Source organism: Columba livia, chromosome 2 (assembly GCF_036013475.1).
Source record: "Columba livia isolate bColLiv1 breed racing homer chromosome 2, bColLiv1.pat.W.v2, whole genome shotgun sequence".
NCBI lineage: Eukaryota > Metazoa > Chordata > Aves > Columbiformes > Columbidae > Columba > Columba livia.
In genome coordinates, this window is record NC_088603.1 from 105,140,251 (window position 1) to 105,165,323 (window position 25,073).

The window sequence follows — 25,073 nt, forward strand, 5'->3', positions numbered from 1 at the left end:
TTATACATACCTGCATACCTGTATGTACAATGCAAGAAAAAAAAAATCTGCTGTTTTTTGAGTTAGTTCACTAGCAAAAAATGAGATGGTAACTATCACATGTAACTTTCGTACCATGTAAAGCAGAACTATACATTGTTTTGGGATGTTAGTGCTAAAGTCGTCATTCACAGCAGTAATATAAATAATCACAACACCTCAGCAGTTTTTCCTCAGTAAGCATGAAATAAAATTGCTGAAGCTTGAGGTGAATTATTTATCTCACAAAATGGTAATAGCGGTAGCTTCAACAGTTATAGGAAAGGAAATAAAACTTTCTGTTGTCTTAGTAATTTTGTGGCTAAACACACAGCGATGTGTCCTTTTGCCTCGTGCCCTTTCTCCCTGTCCCTTGGGAAGTAAAGCTGTCACACCAGTGCCAGTGGATTGTGACAGAGACCTGCCCCTTCTCCAGCTCTTTCTGAGCTTTTCCCTTTCCCTCGAGGCTGCTTGCTGTGACAGTGCTCCACCATCCATCTGCAGGCCACCTCCTCCTGAAGGAAGAGGAACTTGGGAGGCAGGGCAGACCCTCCCTGGAGCTGAAGGAGGGACTAGAAGCCACCCCCTCACATTGAGGATTCAAGAGCTTGCTGATAGATGCCTCCTTGTTCTTCAGAAGCAAGGAGCCATGTGTGAACACGTGGGGATGGAAGGATTTACTCCCTTTTTTCTTTTTTTTTTTTTTTTTTAATCCAAAGTCCTGATTTACTTCTACGTTGTCAGTTTAAGAGGCTTTGAATTATCCTCATCAGAGTGTTCACCCATACAGCTTCAATAAGTAAAATAACTGGGTGTAAGCATGTTTTGGGTTTGTTTTTTTTTTTTTTTTCTGATGGATGTTGTGGTTAAGAGGACATGACAGTGAGCTGCAAGACTCATTATCTATTAATTTTGCTGGTTTATTTTAGTAAGCAATTTATAGCTTTTCCAGAATGTCTTTTACATTTTCCGCTCATTAATTGAATCCCATTTATACTCCTTTTGCATTAAAAGATGTATTGCACTATTTAAAGTCTTAATTTAGCCCATATGTCAAAACTATATCTAAATGAGCCACTTACAGCACTTTTGTATGAATTACATTATGTAAGTCTTTCCCCTCTTGTCTTTTTTTATCCTTGCAGATTCAATCTTTTTATTAGGGAAGGAACAAATGAAATATAATAAGCAACAATATTAAAACAGAAACTTGAGACTACCAAGTCACGTTCAAACTGTAGAAGATATTTTAATTACCTCCAGAAAAACAGTCCAAAACCTTGCAAGCGAGCTTCTCCCACATAAACTGGGAAACATCCAATACCTTTATTCTAATTTACATGGATATGCATTTTTTTTCCAAGCAGTACCTTATAATTTTTCGGCATATAATCCCAGGCCTTTTGTTTGTCTTCCTAATCTGTGTACTTAAATCATTGCTGCTATCACCAGCAAAAAGAAAGTGCATACTTTCTCAAGGTGTTTTTTTGTAAACCAATGGTAGGAAAACAAAAACAAAACAAAAAAACACAAACCACAAAACAAAACTACGAACAAAACAAACAAACAAACAAAATGAAACAAACCAGAAGGAAGGAAGGATCAAGGCAGACCATTCTCAGAACTTCTTTCTCAAAGCGCATCTAGCATTCCAGCTTCTGACAGTCCTTAATTCTAGGGAAAAAAAAAATGAAAAAAGATCAATACAAAACATCAAATCCATCCCTCTCCCTGCAACCTTCCCCAGAGCTACAAAGGCAAGGTAACATTCTATTGTTAAACAGGATGGGTTTTTTTCCAGAAGGTCTTCCAGAGGTTTTGGTTTGTATTTGTTCCCCGCAAGTAATTTTTCCTGTTTCATATGTTAACTACCTATGTTGTGAGCTAGATACCTTACTGGTTTTTTGTATCTTCAATGTCTCCATCGAGTGGCCCATTGACTCCAAACTAGTATATTTACAACAGGGTACAGGAAATATCATTGTTTTCCTTGGTCGGCTAACAGCAGGCAGTGACATCTCCCGTTGGGAGTAGTACCTTTGCACTGTTCGGATGTGCATATAACATAGATGCTGATATTGATGTTCACAATAATGATGTTTGTCATTTGCTCTATTGCAGATGTGAGAAGCTCTTTCCCAGTTAGCACTACATAATAAGGTGTCACTCTCATGGTTCTTTATGCTTCTTTCTTTACTCAGAATGTTTGGTGAACTTCATTTCTATTTTTCTTTGTTCTTTTTTTTTTTTTTTTTTGTGAGCAAGCATGACTTTATTAGATTGTTTAAGGTATGTATTGTACTATTAACATCTAAGTTAACATTAATCAAGACATTTTTTTCTCTTAAAAAAGTGTACTTTCAACATAGGTTTCCTTTTGCTGCCACACCATTTTGTGCTAATATATTGCTTATTATAAGACACAATCTTGCCAGTGGTTATAATGATGATCTTTAACATCTGTTCTTTGCAAATACCAACTGTTCCTTAATTTGGTGCCATATTTAAAAATAATTAGCTGCTTTCAGCCTACCAATTTAGTATCAAGTAATATTTCGTATCACTGTATTTTACTAGGCAGCTGACTTTTTTCTTTTATTGTATAGTTGTTCTTAATTTATAACAGATCACTATTTCTCTCACCCTCAATAAATTTGATGGAGTGAATAGTGGTCCCTATTATCCACTCGCAGTGACAGCTGTCTTTCAAGCCTGGCAAAAAAGAAACAGAAAATCACAACATATTACCATGCTATCCTGATCAGGAATTTGGATGTATTTTGGAGATATCTATAGTGCCTACCTAATGTTGGTGCTTTTTCCTAGTAACTACCCATCCACACACCGCTGAGTTCTCCTTTTCTATTTTTTTTTCTTTTTTTTTTTTTTTAGGCAGACTTTGTAAAACTACATGTTTTAAGCTTCTACCGTAGAGAGATTTTTAGTAAAGACAAGGAACCTTTATGAAACTTTCTTTACCTCAGGCATGGAAATGGACTGCTAGCACAGCTGCTCCAACACCATGAAATAGAATAATTCTGAATCCAAATCTTGAATGTTATGGTTCAGGAAGTAAATTTTGAGTTATCATTTTTTACATATTTGAATTTTGCTGGAGTTTTTTCCTCAGATCCTAATTTACTTGCCATTTCTTCAAAAAGTGCAGCCTAACCAGTTCTTCTACCCAAGCAGAGTCCCTGTAAAGTTTCATGGTTTTCCTTTCTGTAGTTGCTGATGTCCCTTTATTCTAAAACTCACATTAAAACCAACCTTTAGTTATTTAGACTTTGGATTTAAAGTTGAGAGGTTTAATTCTTACCCAACTTTCAATTTTGTATACATTTCAAGCCCAAGAGAAAGCAGTCACAATAGTGTAGTAGGTGGGATGAAGACTCAGGTGCAGCAGGGGAGAAACAAAAAGCATCAGGGAAAAACATTGGTGAATAAACTTTATCTCCCTGTAGTGGATATCATGACACATGCTTTCAACTTATTAATTCTCTGGAGAGGCTTCAGTTATTCAGGCCAATGTACAGCACTACCACCATTTGAAAAATCTAAGCTCTCTTCCATAACTTAAGTAACCTTGAAAGTCACAGACAGTAACATTCTCAGGTGAAACCATGATCATGCACAAATGTCTTTAGAGATGCTTGTAAGCGGTTATCCCTGTTAAGTTTCTCACAGTTCAGATAAAGGAGGTTGGAAATTACATTAAGTTATGAATAACATACCTTGTAAGTCTGTTTAAGTCTGTTTAAGTAGCCAACCAAGAAATGTAGTCAAATACAGTCAAAATGCATTTTATGTGCATAACAGGCCTAGATAGCTTTTGTATTTTCTTACACACAAGGAAAGCAAATTGAATTAATCGAGAACTGACACAGATACACGATTTTTAACTTTTAAAAATATCTGTGAAAATCTAACCTCCTAGTTTTCACTTGTATTTGTAGCTACACTTCCTGAATGGCAAGACACAGAAGCTGAGATCTCAGATTTTTTTTTTTGTGTGTGTGTGTGTTTCTGATCTGAGTCACTGAGTAGAATATTCAAAATCTTATACAACCATATGGTCTTGGAAAATCTCCAGCTTTTTAGACCACAGATACTGGACAGTTCACAGACGACAAGTTCATTGTACTTGAAGAGCTCTAGTCTGAACATATAAACTTTTCCAAGCTTTATTTTTATTGTTGATAGAAAAATCAATTTTCTGATATTTTCTTGATTATGCTTAAAATGAACGGATCATATAGGAATGATGAATTACCTTTTTAATTTATGAATATCAGACTTAACCTTTTAAAAGAGCAGCAGAAACTCTCATTTTTCATTAGAATATTTAGATTACTATTTTTTGGATGAAGGAATTTACTCTTTTCTCTGTGTGTACAGTACCTAACACAATGAAAATGCAATTTGTTCAAGCCTCCTAGTAGTGGGGTAGCACTGCAGAATGAATTTATTTCTTGAGCTGTGTCCTTAATTTTTACAGAACTACATTTCTAGTAGTATGAAGAATTTATAAAAGAAAATCAAGTGGTAAAGATACAAAATGAAAGAGTGAGCTGGTTTGTAACGATATATTTGCCTTAGAAGCAAAAAGGGTAGGAAGTCAAATACAACGAAAAATGAAATGTCATATCATTGACCTCTAGAGAATGAATATTATTCCTTGTAATAGGAAATGTTAATTTTATTACTTACAAGTTATGTTCTGAATAATTCTACATTCCCTTTCTATATTGCTTGTTCAAAGAATGATTGTAAAATTCTAGACTGAAAAAAAGAACTAATTTTGTGTTATATGACATTAAAAACAGAGATGAGAAAGCCTTGGTACCTTTTTTAATTAATCTTAGGATATTATTCTGAACACTTTGTTTCTGCATTTGTCAAATATGGCCTTTTTGAAATACTCCTACTGACCTATAATACTTTACACCCCCACTGTATCTGTTTAGTCAGATAAACTAATGGAGAAAAATTAATCTGTCATGTCTATATCAGAGATTCCTTGGGCATTTAGGGACAAATTTATCTAACTGTTGCTAGAAATAACATTACTTGACTACAAGCTGAATTTATTTACTGCGTTAAAGAAGAAATATTTGAATGTTAATATTCCTACCATGTAGGTTACAGAAAGTTTTATAAAGCAGGAGAAAATAACAAATTTTACTCCTGTCATATGACGTAATGCACTGTTTGCATCCCATTTTTTTGAGAAATTGGTTTATTGTTTTTAAAATCGGATTAAAGTTTACTAAATTAATGAAGCTTACTTTTATTCCTTCTTATAACTGAACATGCAGAATATATGCTTTGACCTAGGAAGAGACTACAAAGATGAAGCTATTAATATTTTCTGAAATTTTCTTCTTGAATCTCCTAACTGAAATGAGAAAGCAACATTCTCTTTTTCTTTTATCTATATTGTGTATGCTTGTGTGTACACTAAATCATTTTTGCTTTGTTCAGAATGTTGAGGAAAGCCATATAAATAAATACTTGTAAGAATTTAAACTTATTTTTTTTATTCTTGAAAATCTCAAAAACTTCATGCTATAGGGCAAACATTGACTCAGCTGATGAACAAAGAATAGAGTAGGTTGCTTGGATTCCTTTGAGTTAATTACTCCCAAACCTTGTTATGAGCAAGGGGCAACAAACACGTTATACTCAAAATCAATAACTTGTTACTTGTTGGTTAAAGTGTCAAGAGTTTAATGAAATAATAATTATTATTAGCCCAATTACCATCTCAATAAGTTGTAGTTCAAAATATATAAAATTAAAATTAATATGCTCTAATTTCCTAGTGTGGTCCCCATATCTTTGGTGAAGTGTTCGCCCCCTCTACTGCCCTGCTGGATGCTGAGATTCACAACTTCAGTGTGGGCTGGGGGAAAATGTGCACTGAAGCTTCGGCCCTTCAGTGGAAATAGCTACATGTTAATATGGACAGCATCTTCCCCCTCACTCTCTGAGGCGATATTTTTTACATTTGTAGTACTTTGCTCTTTCTTCATTGGTCTACAGCACCTTGACACATCAAAATGCATTATATATGGTATGACCTACATGTTTACCCAGGTTATCATGTTGCATTCTTTTCATAAACAGCAGTATCTCATCTCCGATATCATGCCCACAGTTTAAGCCCTCTGTTGTTATCCTGTGCCTACACTCCTCCATGCAACATTTCACACCAGGCTCATAGATAGTTCGTTCTACACCAAAAAGCTGCTAAATATGAATATCAAACAGCTACAAAAATATATATAGCTGTACAAACAAACACATATGCATGTGTATACATATTAATAATTACACAATATTACACAGCTAGACAAAGATAAAATAAAATCAGATAATTATTAATCTGATCATTGGATAAGCACATTTATGGTTAAAAAAGATCTTCAGGGCTGAGTCCAGATGAAGTCTGGTGAGTCCTAGGGTATGTGTTGTTACCTCAGCACAAAGCCTGTAGCCTGTTACAAGCAAAGACATCATTCTACTGAGCTGGAATTCTGCACTTGCTTTCTTGAAAGAGGTGGTCCTGAGAAGATGTTAGAAGTCACTTTATGGAATCACAGACTGAGTGATTAATTTTTCCAAAGTCAACCAATAGGTCACTGAGAATAGAACTCTGATTAACTCAGTGTCTTGGTAGACTCCAGCATAGTAGATACTTTTTTCTATAAATATAAAATCATGTAGGGAACTATGCAGAAATTCTTCTCTCCAGGTCAGACCTGGAGCATATTGTAAGACAGAGTTTATGATGGCATATGCCATTCGATTTTGTTTTCTGTAGCACAGTTTAAACTAATGAGCTATACATCTTGAAATTGCTACTTTCTTCATGACAGATATAGTCCAGACTTATTATAACAAAGATCTGAAGCAATATTTGGATGTAACAATTTACTTCACTGGGAAACTATGATTCTGTAGAGATGATAAAATAGTGATACCAATTCTGGAAGAAACCAAGCTGTCAAGTCCATATAATGTAGTGCAGAAGTATATAGTTATGGACACACGGTTTATTAATTTAGCCCTGATATTGCTCTTCATACCAGTTTCAGTCATCTTCCATATTCCAGCCAGGTAACCTCTATCACTAGATAATCCTCCACAGTGTACAAGTCTCTGCATACCAGGACATGCTTAGCTTTCTAGTACATATGACACTCATCACTGAGATTAAGAGGGCAAAAAGCTATACTTATAACTACTCTGAAGTCTGTTATTTCATTACAAAGTAGATCAATTATATGAGTGGATATACAATCATATGTTAGAAGTGTAACCAAACAGAAAAACCCTGCCTTTTGATATCTTTGGTACATTGGTACCTGTGAAAGAAGCTAAATGGATATCACCTCTAGATCTTAGTTTCTAGACTTACTAACTCAGGTTTCCACTATCTCATACGTCTTTGCACTGTTTTATGGTGTAAACATTCAGATGTCAAATATGTATCTGGATACAGGTACGGCATTTCTATTAAAGAGAAATGAAGATTTAACCTTTACAGCTTATAATATATTAATGTATTAAAAACCAACCAACCAAACAAAAACAAGACGCGGAGAAAAGTTTTCCCTAGTGGTCAAATGTACTATTTTGGGACTGCAATTTAAGCATTATTTCAGTCTGTCATATTGGAATTAAAACAACAATAACACTAAGAGAATAGATTACTATACTAATGAAAGTTATGCTAGAATTTTTGTCTTAAGTAAACATGGAAAAATGTTTGATTTTTTTCCTCTGTGAAATAAAGGTTAAGCATTTTAATTAGTTTAGTAGTGACAATAATATGAATGTTACTTTTACGTTCCCTAAGCAGCAGTCAAATTTGAGACTGGCCCTATAATACATATTGCCAATGACCTTGAAAGCACTGGACAATTTGAGTAAATAGTACTGTATTTCTTTTCAATTTAGGGTGAAAACTATTTGGCCAAGGTCAAAAAGAGAAAGTAAAGCTTGGATGTTTTGTACCGAACAACAGAATTTAAGTGCCTCTGTTCCATCCTTGCTTCATTTGGTTTCCTGAATCCCTAAACTGTTTATAAAGAATAGAGTCATCCAATGGCAATGATAGTTCCTTCTCCTATCAGCCTCTCTGCCTGCATGAAACCCCACAGCCTTGCTGTTTGCACAGGAGGAGAGGTGGCTCCTGAAGACAATGGCCTGACCGCTGCACGAGCTGTTCTCCATCTGGCTGCGGGTGAGCTGGCCAGTACCCAAGGCAGGGCTGACCTTGCTCCTGGGCTACCCACATTTTCATCTGTCTGGGACTTTGCTGTGCTTCTCATAGGTTGATCTCCGTTTCTGAGTGCCAGAACAAACTGGTCCTCCATCTGGCTAGTGTTCAAGCTATCTGGTCACAGTTTCTCCATCTGGTTTATTCTTGGAAAGATGAACTAAATGTTCTTAATTTAGGATAGTCAGTCTCTCCCTACCCTCTGTCCTCAGCCTACTTACTGCATCTGTAACATATTGAATTTTGGCTAGGTTTCTGCATAATTCTGAAGAAATCTGGCTGTTTCCCTCCCCTCCCTCACTCTCATCCTTTTCTTCTTTTCCATTGTGCAGTAGCTGGCAGAAGGTTTCCTAAATGCTGTGAAATTTTCACTCACAAGATAGCTTCTCCATCTTTATGCAGCTTTCCTGTTTACTCTCCACAGTTTTGTAAAACAATCCGCCTCCCTTCCCCCAGAAAAAAAACCAGCAGCCTAAAATATTTATTTTATATTTTTACTATATTCTCGTTGTCCCTTTGTTACACCACTATCAACTGCACACATACAGCCCTTCCTCTTTCTCTGGTGGATAAAGGCTTTTAATGACACATATTTGTAAAAAATAATTTCACATGTACTTCTTATATATTTGGTACCAAAGGGTAAAATGCATAAACAGAAAATGGTTTAGAAAGAAAGAGCTTCTGTGAATATTTTTGTTTTACTATATAATATTCCAGTGTAACTAGGCTGATTTTTCTCCTCAGATTTTGTCACACAGAGTCTTTATTTGTTGGTCAACTGTGCCTCTGACTCTTAAAGGTCAATGCATTTCCATGCTGTTATTCATGTAGCATACATGTCAGGGGCTGCAGCTGATCTAATTGACATAGACCACAGAGCAGTCAATGACGCTAGATAAGTTTACATCTGCCCATCCTGCTCACAAATCAAATAGGGGTATTTTACAAGCAGCAGTTACTCAGTACTGCCCACCTATCTTTGATGTTTAAAGATAGACCTATGTTATAGCAGCTATAAATCTGTGTTAGGCAATGGTATGTTAACTCTTTGATAACAGCTATGGTAGCACTGCAAAAACCCAACCAACCAACCAAGCAAACAACCAAACATAAAATTTGTTATTGTTTTTTAATTACTCAGGATTTCATATAAACTGATCTACTTTAGGGTTTCCATTGATTTTAGTACAACTTCAAACTGTTTTTTTAGACAAAACATTCTTTTTATTCTTACAGTTGTACACAGATATAAAATAGAAGAATGTCACTGTGGATATTACAGTGGGTAACACAGAAAAATAAACCACACTATAAGTCTGATTTCAGGTGTTTTACAGAAGGTAAAGTGAATTATTTCAGCTCAAGTTATTAATGTGTCCCTTTTTTCTTTTTTTTTTTTTTTCTTTTAAAAACTAATTAGTTTATTTAACTAAACCATCAATCCTTTCAGTCTGTGATAGGTATTAATATGATGCAAGCAATCACGTATCCTCTAGGTAAAAACAAAAGGAAACAAGTTAGGATTAGTGTCATTACTATGATAGCTGAGGTTAAATTGTAATACTCAGGATGCAGCTGTAATCTCTGTATTAAATTGTCTCGTGTCAAGAGTCTACTCCTAAATCCCAATGCAAAACATAATTTGTTAAAAAAAAAAAACAAAACAAGTTTTTTTTCCCCAGCTTTCTCCCCACTTGAATTACAACAACAAACAAAAAGAAGGGGAAGCAAGGTTCCACTAATTTATTTTTTTGCTGGCTGAAAGACTTTTTCTCAGGGTGTAACTGAAAAGCCTGGTATTTTCATTCTAGAAAACCAGAGAGCTCAAAAAAATTTCCTTACTGCTTTTCCCTATCACTCACCTACAAATCAAGAAAGTGTAGAGATGAAGGGTGGTCCATGAACCACAGAGTGAGGGCACCTTGTCTTATGTCATCTTCTTAACACCTGTTAACAAAAAGAAAAATAATTGGTCTTCTATTTTCCTCTCCCTCTTAGCAGGAAGGATGAGACTTGGATCTTTTCCTCACCCAGCAGCTCAGCTCATAAGCTTTTTTCACAATTGTATTCCAAACTATCATTTAGGCTTTGCTGGTGGGACATGAGATGAAATATCGACATTAAGAAATCCTTCAGGAAGGAATACGTCATTTTATTTTATTCTATTGAATTTAATTTATTTTTGAAATGGAAATGTCATAGAGATTAATTAAAAAAAATCTAAAAAAGTAAAAAGAAACTAAAACATGTTGATATTTCTGAAATTGGAATATTTAAGTTATTTTTGTTGAACTAATCCAACGGGGATTTAATAACACAGAAAGCACAGAATCATGTGGGAAAAATTCAGAAACACTGAAGTTGATCATTTCTCCTTCCTCTCTTGGTTCTACTTGTCTCTTCTCAGCACTGTACCTCTCTTAAGTGGTAATAGTAAAGACTCGTTTTGAGAAAGCTGCATATCTGACTCCCCAGGAAAAGTCCATCTAGAAATGGCAAAGATCCCAACAACAAAAACAAAACAAAAAGAGAAAACAACAGCAACAACCTACAATAACAACAAAAACACCAAAAGAAAGAAAACCCCTAATTGTTCTGCTTAGTTTAATGAAAATTCCAAATACCATACACAACAGGCATGATTTGGTTATAGGCGATTCAGGAGGATCATCTCCCTTGAAATCTTGAGTTCTATCCCTCTCCCTCCCTGTTCGTCCCTGAATAAATTCAACTCTGGTATCAAATCAACATTTGTATAACCTACCTTATTGTCTCCATAATTTATTTTCAAAGGTTATAAGCTATTACATGGAAGCTGGAAATACATTATATTTAAAAAAAAAAAATCAAATAATAAAACTTCACTTTTCTCATGTTTCTTGCCTACGATCTATAAAAGTGTAAAAACATTATAACCTGCATGATATTCTGAGACCAAATATGGAGATGAATACCACCCCATCCCCCCAGTTTTAGTTCACAGGAGCAATATATTCCTATCAAAACTGAGGATGGGACTCACTAGATATATCTTTATGTATAATGCTTTCATATAGTGGCCTGCTGTAAAACTCAGCAGACTTTTGACTAACTTCACTTCTAAAATATGAAGCTTTTTCAAATAATATTTATTTGTAGGTAAAACCATAGATTCTTATTCTCTGTAAACTAATATATAGGCAATTTATTCATTTGCTTTTCACCTTCCAAAGAGATATTTTCCAAGAAAAAAAAATTAGTTTTACTTTTGGTGTAAAGTCTAATTTTTCTTCCCTGTGTTTTATGAGACAAATTCCACCTCTGAAATCTCATCATTAAACTTCCCTTAAACCCCTGCCTTCAGTAAGCACAGACTACAAACAAAGAATAATAATAATAATAATAATAATAAATGAATGAAATAAGAAAAGTAATATGTTCATATGTTCTTTTTTTTTTTTTTTCTGTTTTTGTTTGTTTGTCTCCCCTTATTGTTTTCCAAGATTTTTCAATAAAATATTTGCCCTTGGCAGAGGATCTCTCTGTATTTTGATTTGTCCTCATATTGGAAACTGAATAAGGGAAGAATGGTTTACCTGTAGTCCTAATGAATGAACACAAGACAGTGAAATCTTCTGAGATCAGTCCAATTTGATATGTGTCAAGGAAGTGGATACAATCTCATTCGTCTCCTTGAATGAGAACTGAAAAATTCCTAATATTTTTTTTCAGCGTTTTTTTATTTTTACAGTGTTTTTAGGGTTTTTCCTTTAGTTTTTGGAAAAGCGGAATAGAGTTTCCTTAATTAACTCTACTGAATTAACTCTACTGAATTCTTAGGACTGTCTTTCTTCAAGTCATTAAGGCTGGGCTGGCAACTAAGGAGACTGGCAGATGCTTTCTATTAACCCTTTCCCTCCCAAAAAGGGAAAAGGAGAAAGGGAGAGAGACTTATCAGCTGAAAAATTAAAACAGCTATAATAATAATCAACAACAACAAACACCAATGAAAAATAGTATAACAAAAGTAATAGCATTACTAATAATACCAATAGTAGAAAATAATGAAAAATACAAAACCATATTGAGCTCCCCTGAAATTATCAAGAAATTGTGTGCTGCAGTGGTGCACATCACTGAAGCTGCAGGCCAGGGGCCAGGACATCGTGGACCAGACTCAGCAGAAGATGGGAACCAGATTTAGGAAAGCATGGATTGGGATCAGACGGAAAAGAATGGGCAGAGTCCCTCAAGGGCACTGGTCATAGAAAAAGATAGTACAACCCCTGTAATCCCTCAGCTTTAAACTGACTATGACATGTAGGGGATGGAATACTTAGTTGGTCAATTCTTGGTCACCTGTTCCATTTGCTCCTCCTTACAGTTGTGACCCTTCTCTTATGAAACATAAGAACAAGTATAAACATGGGTCTTTCTGCATACCAGTCCTATCGTTACATTGGCAACAACTGAAAACATCAAGTTTTATCAATTCTAGGAGCAGACACTGACTGAAAAATGTAGTTAGCTTCAGCAATTGCAGTTACTTGGAAGAAACTTAACTGAAGAGAAAAATAACTAAAAAGAGATTGATTCTGTCCTAGCTAAAACCAGGGCATCATTATAGCACATACATATATATCTATCAAATATGATTGACGGTTATATTTGAACAGAAATTTAACTTTAAAATATATAAATAGATATATAAAAATTCAATTATCTGTAATCAAGTTTTAAATTGAAAGTATGTAGTAATTCCAATTTTATTATCATGTTATCACTTAACTTAAGCTATAGGTTTTGGATGGATAAAACACCTCTTTTTAATGACAATAGAAATAATGAAAAGGAAAAGCATCCAAAGAGTTTAACCGGAATTCTGAGGTTTGCCTCTCAGTTCCGGCTGTATGTATGAGAACTCATTTATTAATTTTGTAAAATAAAGTTCACTCAACTCTTCCAAACTTCCAGTAAGGTTTTGCTCAGGTGATAATTACAGCTCACCACATGTCCCCTCTGAACTGGGTTGCCTCTTCATGTTGATTCTGCTACTAATTCTGCTGTCAGCAAGCAACGGGTCTCCCCTGTGGAGCGAGATGATGTTAAGCTTTTAACACACCTTGAAGGGAAGCTGTGATAACAGTCAAGGTGACAGTGGCTGCTGAAAGCTACCGTATTGCTGAGATCACTCTCTGCAGGGAACAGAATGGTTTGTGTAACCAGGAAAGAGCTAACAGGGTAACTGTGTTCATTAATATGTGACAGTCCAAATTATTTCCTTTTAATGTTAATATCAAAAAGCTTGCCCGTCATTAACAGGTGCCTAGACAAAGAGAAGCAGAAACTGGTTTTCCATATGAGAACACTGTACTGGGAATAAGTATGTATTTTCTTCTCAGTTGAGAAAGGTTTTCTCACAATTTTGTGAATTAGCCTTCTTCTTTTAGTTCTTCTTTCTTTCTGTTTTTTTTTTAAGGTGCAATGACACATTTTTTTTTCTTTTATTTTTTTTTCTTTTTTTAAAATTTTTTATTTCTTATTTTCCCTTCTTGTTGCATACTATTTGTAATCTGAGAGAAGTTCCTCATATTGTGGCCAGTTTGCCTTATCAGTCCTTCAACATTCCCAAGAAACTTCCATTTTTATTTCCTTCTTTCTCTGCTCATTTCTGTTCCCTTCATATGGCATATCTTACTTAGATTATGTTCTGTGACAAGATTCAGCATTCTCAGTAGATGAGTGTATCTTGTTTAATGACTGTCAACAATGGTTTTATCATTTTCTTACACTTATCCCTAGTTAATTCTAACCTGGTGAATAAAACGTCACCTCTTCTGGATTGCTAGAAAGTCAGTGAGAAGTAGCATCAATTAAAAAGCTGTTTTTTCCAGGTGGTAAACGACAACATGTCACTGAATTTCAATTATACTTCTTCAGTTTGCACAGATCTTATGGGAGCATCCTTTTATTCCTCATCCCATTTTTTCCATTTTGCATCCTCTGCTACAGAAATTATATCCCACCCTCTACAGAGCTGGTGTCAGACCATGAACCAAAAGTAGGATACAACCATTCTAACTAAATAGAGCTGTTCCCAAATACTCCTGTTTCTTATTAATAAAAAAAAATTAAAAAAAAAAAAAGAGCAGAACAAATGAAAACGAGATCTTAGTTCATACTCATTCCCTCACTCAAATCAAGTTTTAGACAAAGAAATCAAGAATCAAGTTTTCCCTAGCAGGGCCAAACATTCAAACATTCATGAGGTAGGAACACCAGAAAAGAAATGTGGAGCTTTGCCAGTTTGTTTTTCATACGTAATTTAATAGGCGAAAAAAATATCAAGAACACAAAGTTATCAAAGAACATTAGACTGTATAATATTATCATGTTTGCTTTGATTTGAGAAAAAAAAAAAAACAACGAGCAAACCTATCTACTTCTTAAAGTTGAAGCTGTACAAAGTTTGATAAATTGTGTGCTCATTGCCAGTCTGATACACAAACTATATTACTTATACTGAAGTCATTAGGAAGAAATAATCCTCAAAAAGTGATCAGAAAATCAGTAAAAATATTTTCAATTTCCGTGTAGGAACAGTTTCTAAATCTTCGCATTCTGGAGGAGGAAGAAGAAAGAAGGAGAGGCAATTTTTCTCAGGACGCAAAATATTTTGTTTAAAGAAGGCAATTTTAGGAGAAAAAAAAAATCTATCAATTGAAGGCATATTTATTCCTTAAGCTACTAATTTCACCATACTAAGTCTAAAGTTAATTTAGAAGCTTTTGGGGCAGTTTTACTTGGTTTTATTATTAACAGGGTACATTAAGTCTGACAAAATATCGTATTTGTTGTTTTAACATTTAGGACTTCTCAGAAGTCTTCTTGGCCTGGGGCTGATATTGGTGCAGCACTAAACTGTAAATTATCTCACCATAAATTTGTTTTCCATAATAATTACTGAAGTGCTACTGTAATCCATAGTTCTTGTTTTTTCCCAAAACATCCTTATTTCTTTTTGAGAGAACAGCAAATACATAATGAATACTTGAATTGCTGTTCAAGATTTCCTAAACTTACTTGAGAAAAAAAATAATTTATATTATTTCTACGAAAAATATAGTCTCCTGCACAATTTTTCAACAAGATTTTCAGAGTTTTATTTCTTTTTAATAATGATTATATTATTTATACTATGTTTTCAGCTAGCTATATAAACCCAACCCTAGATAGCAGACAAAACCCAACTTTTTTAGACAGTTGCAAAAAAACAAAATTATTTATTTAGTAAATCACTCAAAATATGTAAAACCATAAACCAATACCTCAGACCTGTGTTTTTTTTTATAAGCATGAAGATTTTGTGATTCTGGAAACTAAAGTACTTGAAAAAAAAAAAAAAAAAGCTGGAGGGCAAGAAGTAGACTGTAGAAACTCTCTTCTTTTACTAACTTCTGTGACTACTCTAAATTGATCACTTGTTTCCCTGACTAATCTCTAAACAGAGAGTGTATCCCTTTCACTTGCAAAATACTCTCACACAAAATGAATTACCTTCCCACCACTTTGGTTACTTGCCAGGGAGTACTTTATTTTTTCCAGTAGGAAAAAGAAAATCAGCTTGTATTTTGCTTGCTAGAGCCTTCTGCATTTTAATTCTGAGCTCTGAATGAACATCAGAGAGGCCTTATGGTGTTCTGCACAAAAGTGCCTGTGTTCAGAGTTTTACTCAGGGCACCCAAAATAGCATGAAGTAAGCAGTGTCACACTGTGAGTTTTCAAAACTAAAAGCAGAAGTGACTTACACTGGCAGGAAGCTGTAACTCCTAGAGCTTTCCAAGGATCTATGAAGTGAAAGGAAACTGCTTACTTCTCTGCATCAGATGTTTAATTCGACTTTTTACAATGCCCATACTTTAAAACTAGAAGGCCCTGATGTTACACAGGTAAGATCTCTACCTTTTTTTCTTTATCATCTCCAAAACAAAACAAAACAAAAAAATTGAAAACATTTAGCTGGGTGCCTGTGGTGCAAGAATCACAACAGGCAAAGACAAACTCAGAAGCGACTCAAAACCTCTAGAAGGAGAAATCCACTTTTCTTGTTTCCTCAGAGTCCACTGGCTAACTTCTATAGCTGTGAAAATGCAACTTTTGAAGTTGGAATTACCGGAGGAAAAGCTTCCGTGCTGATTATCAATCATTTTTTTGCAAGACCCCAAACTCTGAGAGACTCCTTGTGATAGCTTCATCCACACTCATGCAAGTGATTGTGACTAAAATACTTGTACAACTTCTGAGGCTGAAGAAGAGTCTTATTTTACAGGAACACTCCCTGATTTGCTATTCTCCATTCTACTGTAGCAATAAGAATCTTCTTTTTTATTTTGTCTTAACATTATACTAACTTTTCTGTTCCCATTTCTCTTTATAATCCTACACCTGACAACTCTAAAATCTGTCAGACCACAAAAAAAAGGGATGCATCTACTTCTATTTGATGTCAAGTGTAAAGTGGCAATTGGTTAATAAATAAGATGTTCAAAGAGGTGGGCACTGTATATTCTATCAAAATATTTGTGTTGCATGTTTCTTTTTTAAGTCTTCTAATAGGAGGTATAGTTATAATTTATTTTTCATGTTCAAGTTCTCTGATTAGACTGTAGTTAAGAAACAGCCAGTAGAATATAGTCCAGAGATATTTAGTAGCTGCTCATTGTCTACTAAAATTCTGAATCCCTCCCAGCTTGTTCATTCCTACAAATTATTTCGGTATGAAACTGGTAGGTATTACATGGATTTTAGATTATATAATTATTTTTAAATAGATTGTGATTTAGGATCAGTTGTGGTTGCAAAAGCACTCCAGATAAACTACTAATTTATACAAGGATAAATTTACATGAAGGTGCAAAAATTGATCTGTGGACTCAATTTTAGGATTTACAATGATACATTTCAAGTTTTAATATTTTTGTCTTAGAAGTGTTAAACCAAGCATTTACATTAAATAAGACTGTGTCTGGATTTCAGATTTTCTGCTTTTTTAGAGACTAAAAAAAATGCATAGGTTTAAGAGCTATCAGACAATGAAAATCCATTCTTAAAATTATTTTTAGGTAAAGGAGAGGAAAAAAAAAGAGGGACTTGCCTCAAAATACCCTAGGAAAAGTAGTTTAAAATTGAAGAACAAAATTGCATTTCTACTACAGAAAGCCATGCCTTTTTAGAACTAAAATGTAAGTATTTTAACCTAGTGTTAGGTAGTTTATGAAATTAAGAAGCACCTTTTATATTCAGAACTGCTAACATATAGAAAATTTTTAAAATGAACTCAATATGATGCCTCTCTATTTCAGAATGCTTTACAGTTACGAACCTGAAGTAAATGTCAGACACTATCAGCATATTTTTACATTGAAATAAGAAAGCAATGTATGATATCCTATACAGGCAGATTTTAAGGATACCTGTGGCTTAGGCTACCTATTTATTTTCAGCATTGTACTTTGTTTTATTTTCTTTTATACTTTTTAACTCTTTGGAGTGAAATTTCCATTGTGTATTCTATCTTATTCACTATAAATATATTTGGAAACTTCTTGCTTACTTTTGATTAGAAAAATTTGGCTATTTCTTAAACCAGTTTAATTAAAAACAGGTAATTTTGCCAGCAGTTCTAACAATACAGTAGGTGATACTGAATTAAAGTATGAGTTATTTTGTAGGTGAAAACTGTTATTCCCATTTTACTTTGGAAGTTGCAGAAAGTCTTGATTTCTACCACAGGCAGTAGAAATGGATTCCACCATGGTTACTAACTTTTTTCTCTATTTTAAGTATGTTCCCAAGCCATTTTGTGTCTACATTATGCTAAACAGCAAAGTGTTACAGAATGTCTTCCTTATCCATCCTTTCAGTCTTCTTAACCTAGTAAAATATTGTGGGAGGTTTCATTCCAGATCCTGCTAAGTAGGCAAAGTACATATCCATTACAGAGGAAGCTGATGAGGATGGAGTAATATCAACAAGACCACATGGGACAGGCCTGGGAATGTAATTGTGCTTTGACTACACAGATACAGGTTTCCTCTCCACACCACATTGCCTGTAACATTAATGGAATTGTAATTGCTAGTGCTAACAAGCTGCGACTGTTAACAATGTTCGCAAAAGGGCATTACTCTCAGGCTTTCTGTCAGGCACATAAACACAGTGAAGACCTTGTAAACGGAAGGTGATATTAAATTAGAATCCCTTATTCCCAGGCCACTAATCTAACTGTTACATCAAACTCTTTTTGAGACAATAAAATTAATAACATTCAAATAAAGAACAAGAAAAAGGATATTCAAATAAAAAAAAAAAACATCAATAAAAGATTATGTCTGTAATACAGTACTGCAACTAAAATATTAGAATACTTGAAACAAGTTATTAAAAATATCTAAATAGAGAACTCTGAAATTTATATATTCCAATACACAGTTAAATTTGTAGAGTAAATGGTAAAATGTAAATAACAAAAGAATAACCGAATTCGGTGTGGCTGAACACTGTCTTCATGTGTATCAGAGATTCTGATTCAAATCTAGCCAGGATAAAAGCTCTCTGCAAAATAGACTCTTTGTCACTATTTTACAAATCTTTAAGATAGTCAGTGGTAAATAAAAAGGGTAGACAAAATATCAGTTTAAAGTTCTTGAAGTTTTATATTTTTTTGACAATTTTCTGTTTAAAATGTTTTTTTCAACTATATTTAGCAGTGTTATATATTGTTGTTATATGAACAAACATTTTAAATCCCCTGCCCTCATTTTCATGAAGCATAAAGAAGGTTTGTGGCCCTTAATTGTTTACATTCTGACAATTAAAAGGGACGATGGTAACGAGACTATGGTGCACACACCTTTCTCTGCAGAGAACCTTTCCAAAACGGTGAATAGGATACATAGAGTATGCAGAGAACAATTTACGTGGCAATACAGTAATTTTTACCCTCCCGCAGTTCATAAGTTGACACGGGATAATGCCATCTTTCAAAACTGGCCAGTTTTAAATTGTTATGTGAGATTAAGATATCTGAAACAACATTTATCTGAGGATAGAAGAAAGAGCTATGTCTTATATTGCTTGCTAAACAGATTTTGGTTCACTGGATGTGGTCACAAACAAACAGAGCTCAATTCCTGGGATTTTTGCTCATGAAGACTAAATACAGGAGCCAAATCAGAAGATGAGAGTTTTTGTTAAACTGTTAATCTATGATTTCTGGATGATTGGAAGTGGTCTGAAAATTTCATGAACACTCCAATAAACTTCATAAATAAAACTGAGAAACTCATAACTCAGCAGCATGCAATGGTTTTTATGATCCAAAATACTCCAAGTATTCTCTGCATATTTTTTGAAATTTACTGAAAACAGTCATACAAGCACACATGCCTCTGCATAAAACCATGCTCTGTGTTATGTGTGGGCATGATGAGTATGAATGTTCAAATTTCTACAAAAGCTCCCTAGCAGCCTGACTCATTTGCACGTATTTTTCAGAAAATGGACACAGACTAGGAGTTGTCTTAACTTTAGCTGCCTTTTGACTTATACATGACATTTGAGGTTATATGAAATGGGAATTTTTCTCTAAATGGTGCAAATTCTTTCCCTCTTTCATTCTTCAGATGAAAAACAAAAAAAGGCATCATTGTCCAAGGGTTTGTGAGCTATGTCATGTTCACAATACCCTTCCCAGGCACCCCAGATTTCTGTGGAGCATGCAGAAAATCAGAGGGAAAATTTGAAGGGAGATACAGAGCAAACTAAAATTCCATCTTCACTAGCAGATTAGAAAACAGTGCTTGTTTGCTGTCCTGTTCATTTTCAAACAGCTGTTCTCTCTATCTCTCTTATCTCTCTAAATGAGGTGCAGATATCCACTGAAGAAGATTAAGGGCACTGCTAGTTCTCTTTTTTTTTTTTATATTATTGTGACAAATACGGGCTGGGCCAAAATTTACCCTTAGCAGTAATTCCCAGTAGTAGATGAGCTAGAGTGATTTATGTTACTTTATATCCCATGAGGTTCCTCTGGAAAATAAAAAGACATTTCCAGACAAATTAAGATGACAACCAGACTTAAAGAACGAAAATGTGCTAAGTGTATTGGTTTTCCCCTAACATCAAATTTAACATATAAATTGAATTGGTTTCAAATGCCAGATCTTTAGATAGCTGGTATACATGGCTATTTTCATAAAAGACTGACCCATGAAATACATAAACAGCATTTGGAAATGTCACATAGAGATAAACAATGCTGATTGCTCAGCTTTTCATATGCATGCTTTCTAGAAGTGTAAGCAAATGTATAAAATTAGACAAATTTTGTCAGTCCTTACATGTAATATTTTTCTACTCAGTTCTTTACCTCAGCTGTTTTTTTAATTGATCATCCTATGAAAAGTTTTTTCCCACTTAAAGATTATGGGAAAACAGAGCCTAGACTCAAAGACTGTCACGGCTTAAGACCAATTTGACAGTGTGGAGACTGAATGGTCTCAGATGCCTGAACATTTTAATCATAGCTATATGACATGACTCCTCTGGTCTGTACTGGGAAAAAATGGTGCCTGCCAAGAGGAACATCAGGCAGGTCAGCACAGCAGCTCCCACTGTGTGGTGCACAGACCAGAATATGGCCATGGGGGTCACTGGGCTCTCTCGCTCTTGTATCCTCTTAGAGTCCTCTCGCATGTACTCGTGGGGTCCCTCCCTGATGTACCTCCAGGGTCTCTCCCTGAGCAACACCAGCCCCATCAATATCCAACTGAAATGCTCTGTTTAAATCCCCTCAGCATCCTGCACCAGCCCATGGAAACGGCTGCGGCTGGGTCCCTCTGGACTTTTCTCCTCTGCTGGTAGTTCCTGCAGCTGTGGGGAGGCTGGTTGTACCTGAGCTTCTTCGCTGTTCTGGTGACAGGGCTGCTCCTCTTTGCAGTGGGGTTCAGGTCCTAGCACTGCCAGGCCCAGCCATGCACATATGGAAAGGTAGCAAATGTCTCAAGAAATAAATCAGAAAACCAGCTAACATGGAGTGGCACTGCAAGCTGTGTGCAATTGAAGCCTAAGCCCCCCCCAAGGTGCTAAACCCAGCCCAGATTCTAAAAGGTCCTCTCTTGAACAGGCACAGCCAGTTAGTTCCACCACCACCATACAAACAACCCAGACAAGTAAATGTCTGCTCTTATCAATCCACCTTTAAAATAAAAAAAAAAAAAATAATCCTATTACACCAGGTCCTTAATACAACATCCAAAATTAAATTACATTAAAATAAAAAATGTTTTCTTAGCAGACAATATACTTTTTTCCCTGCAAATTAAACTATTGTGTCAAAGGAAAATTTAAAGCAAGAACTCACCCCCAAATATAGTGTCGGCAAATATGGGTTTGTTGCATGTATGAAGCATTCAAAGAAACTCTGAAATACAAATTTATAATCATATTTCTCAGATATATTATACAAACTGGAAATGTAAATAATTCAAAATTGTGAATAACTGGCAAGTTGTCATATAAATAATAGATTTGTGCTTTTCTGTCAATTTTTTTTTTTTCCTTCCTGATAGACAGCCTCTCCAGAATAATAGCTGTTTTCCATGTGGAGAAATACTGCTGAAGTCTGAGTTACTATAACCTGATTCAGTCCATTTTGTTTCAAATGAAAACAAGGCAGCACAGCAAAAAGTTTTGCATTATAAAAAGTATAGACTATATTATTGAGTATTACTAATCTCAAATTAAAGAATAGAAAGTTACTGTTTCAGTAAGTTATCTGACCATAAATTGCGCTGAAAGAATTTCAGTGACCTTTCACAGACAGCAACTTTAGACTTCTAGGAATTTTTAATTTTTGTGTGTAGGTTTTCTTTTTTAAGTCTGGGTATGTTAGAGCAAAGCTTGATACACCTAAACCAGGGAAGAGATGAAACTACAGGCTCACATGGCAGAACCTGTTGGAGAATGAATTGTTTGTCAGTAAAAGACTGAAATCGTGTTCATGTGTAAAGCATGAAAAATGTGTGAGTTTTCATACATATATGTGTCAAAATCACAGAAAATTATAAAGTATGGAAATAAAGCTTGGCTGTGATGGTTTTTCGCATCCAAAAGAAACATGCTTATTTTCTTTCTGTGCTGTGACATTATATTTATGATTTGCATATGACGGGATGATATCATGCTATTATGACATTATGATAGTAATCATACTGATCATAAATCATACTAGTTATATGGAGGAAAAGCATTCTGGTAATCAGCTATGTTAAGCAGGGATTCAAAATGTGTGAGTGAAAGTTTCCTGAACTTTTTTTTTTTTTTGTTACACTGGAAAACTTACAGAAGTATCCAGTCCTTTGGATAACATTATTCCTCTTGTCCAGACTAGAGACAAATGGTTTCTAAAAATGTTTGTTTTATAATTCAAAGTCACTCATACCAAGAAAACAAATAGTGTGTTTTATGAGAATTTCAAACATTATTTTATGGTAGTTAATCTATCAAATAAATTTGTTCTGGTCTAATTTCCTTTACTGGAACAGTCCATCTCTACCTAAAATACAAAACACATCTAGCACAGAAACTGTGAGCTACACTCCTAAATGTAAATTAGTACTAGCATACTTAACAAGACATACCTTGGTCTTCACTATTATTAACATTAATTCAAAAGTGAAAGAACTTGCTCAAACATAGAATATATCTGTGGGGATGGCAATAAGATTAAGAATGCAGTTCTTCTGATTTGTTTGTAGATGCCTTTTAGGTAATTTAGTAGCTTAGGTTAATTGCAAATATCCTCTCTAGACAGAAAGAGGGTGATTTTGACTTCATAGGTTAGCCACCTTTCTCACAATGCAGTACAACACAGATGCCTTTCTCTTTCCATTGACTGTTCGGGGTGCTAGCATATGCACATTACACTAGGTCTTTAAATTTCAGGTGATTAAATTAACCAATGCAGTCTTAAAAACACATGGGAGCCTCAGGCTTTGTATTATTAAAACTAAAAATGTTATCTATGCAATAAAGAATAATCATTCTCACCCATGGAAAAAACTTAGATGAACTCTGAGGTTATTAGTAGGCCTATAATATCTGAGTCCATAGCAAACACTGTAATATTTCAACTTATAGTCACAATTTTTCAATAAAAAGGAACTTTTTCCATATTAAATTCTGTTCTTCTGGTAATAAAATTATTTTTTCTACCTCATTTAGCAGTTCTATTTAGCAGGCAGTGATTCTAGGAGTAGAATTAATTCACACAAACACTACTAGTTCAGGCAATGTAATAAAATTATAAAAAAGTAACAAGATAAAAAAAGGAAAACAAAACATTTTGGACATTGCATTGTATTTTTGGACAAAGCTCTGATGCATCTTGTCAAAGTGACAGTGGGTACCTGTGGTGAAGTGCTAGATGTTTTTTACTTAGCAGAAACTGTGAATAAGTTTGATTTAACTGAAACAGAGAGGCTTCAAATTGATTTCTTGATTCATTTAGGACACAGTCAGAGGTAGCATATAGAAAACCCTAGAGAGAAGAGGACAGCATTAATGTTTCCTTCCTTAATAGGTGTAAAAGCAGTGGCAAGTTCATCTGTGTAAAAGACAATGCAAGGTATTTGCCCGTCAGACACATCGATTGCGTGATGTGAAGGAGAACCATAGGTGACAGCCTCAGCAGCCTCTCATGGCTTGCTGCCTCTTGCAGCTGGGGGAAGGAGTTACCCAGAGGATGCTGAGCCAGCCCAGCCCTTCTGCAAGTCACACCACCAAGCTCAGGCATGCAGGATGCAAATCATGCAAAAGAACAAATCATTTTATTAGTCATGATTTAGAGATTTATTAGTCATGGCCTGCTCAGTCTTGCTCTCTATTGCTTCATTATATTAACAGTCAGTTAAAAATTGGTTCATAATTAGTTAAAAATCTTGTTGAAAATTCAGATTTAAAGTTATATGTTCCTACATCCCTCTCTGAAGAAAGAAAATAAATTGAAAGAAAACAAACAACCTTTTTCAAGTTTTGAAAAACTAAAATGCTAAGTTGTCTGGTTTTCACATGCAAAACCCAGCATTTTTGTTTTTAAGCACCAACTTCTTTTTAAACCATGATAATAGAATGCCACAGAAAACCTTTTTTTTTTTTTCTTTTTTGTTTTTAAGATTTCATTTAGAGATTCTGCACTGAAGTCACAGTGACTTCAAGGCTTTTAGAGGGCATATCTCAGTTTTAGATGTTCAGAACTTCTCCATTAATTACCTAATTATCGACACACCTTGGTAATTTTGCATAAAGGACTGCTCATTTACTATTATTTACCATTTATTTTAAAAATAAACAACATGTATTAAAAAATTATTCCGCAGTATGTTCATTAAGTCACATATAAGCTTCTTAATTTCTAAACATAATTTGGAGGTTTTTTTGACCATTACAAGGCCACAACCTGGCTACACAGAAATAGTCCACCAGTGATACTAATGGTGTGTTAAAAAGCTGCCCTTTTTAGTGTCAGAACTTATTTTACGCTTTGAACTTCTGAAATACTTTTAAAATTCCAGTAATTGTATATGTAATTTGTTTGTGTTTTGTTTTTCAGTATTCATAACACCCTCTAAGTCTCCCGTTTCTGAATCTGTGATAAAATAAAAATAATTATAAAGGATTTCTCTTGTAACCTTCTTGTAGGTTACTCTTATAGCAGGGAAGTATT

General features: G+C 34.6%; 1 protein-coding gene and 1 long non-coding RNA gene across 10 annotated transcripts in view; one reads left to right on the forward strand and one right to left on the reverse strand.

Moving 5' to 3' along the window:
• The window catches only part of LOC110361054 (uncharacterized), a 116,650-nt gene that overhangs the window by 81,373 nt on the left and 10,204 nt on the right, over window positions 1–25,073 (reverse strand). The window contains exons 1-2 of one of the 2 annotated variants that reach the window (XR_010470420.1): window positions 2,662–5,445; window positions 1,605–1,692 (exon numbers count right to left, since the gene is read on the reverse strand). This is a non-coding gene — a long non-coding RNA (uncharacterized LOC110361054). Of the gene's footprint in view, window positions 1–1,604; window positions 1,693–2,661; window positions 5,446–25,073 lie in introns of those variants that run through there. The other variant, XR_010470419.1, reaches the window with a different exon arrangement.
• The window catches only part of CDH19 (cadherin 19), a 110,804-nt gene that overhangs the window by 25,531 nt on the left and 60,200 nt on the right, over window positions 1–25,073 (forward strand). The window contains exon 1 of one of the 8 annotated variants that reach the window (XM_065053058.1): window positions 16,057–16,236. The exons of 5 other annotated variants lie outside the window; for them this stretch is intronic. In XM_065053058.1, the coding sequence (XP_064909130.1) occupies window positions 16,174–16,236 (63 nt within the window). In that variant the 5' untranslated portion in view covers window positions 16,057–16,173. Of the gene's footprint in view, window positions 1–16,056; window positions 16,237–25,073 lie in introns of those variants that run through there. 2 more of the 8 variants (XM_021292033.2, XM_065053062.1) reach the window with 2 other exon arrangements.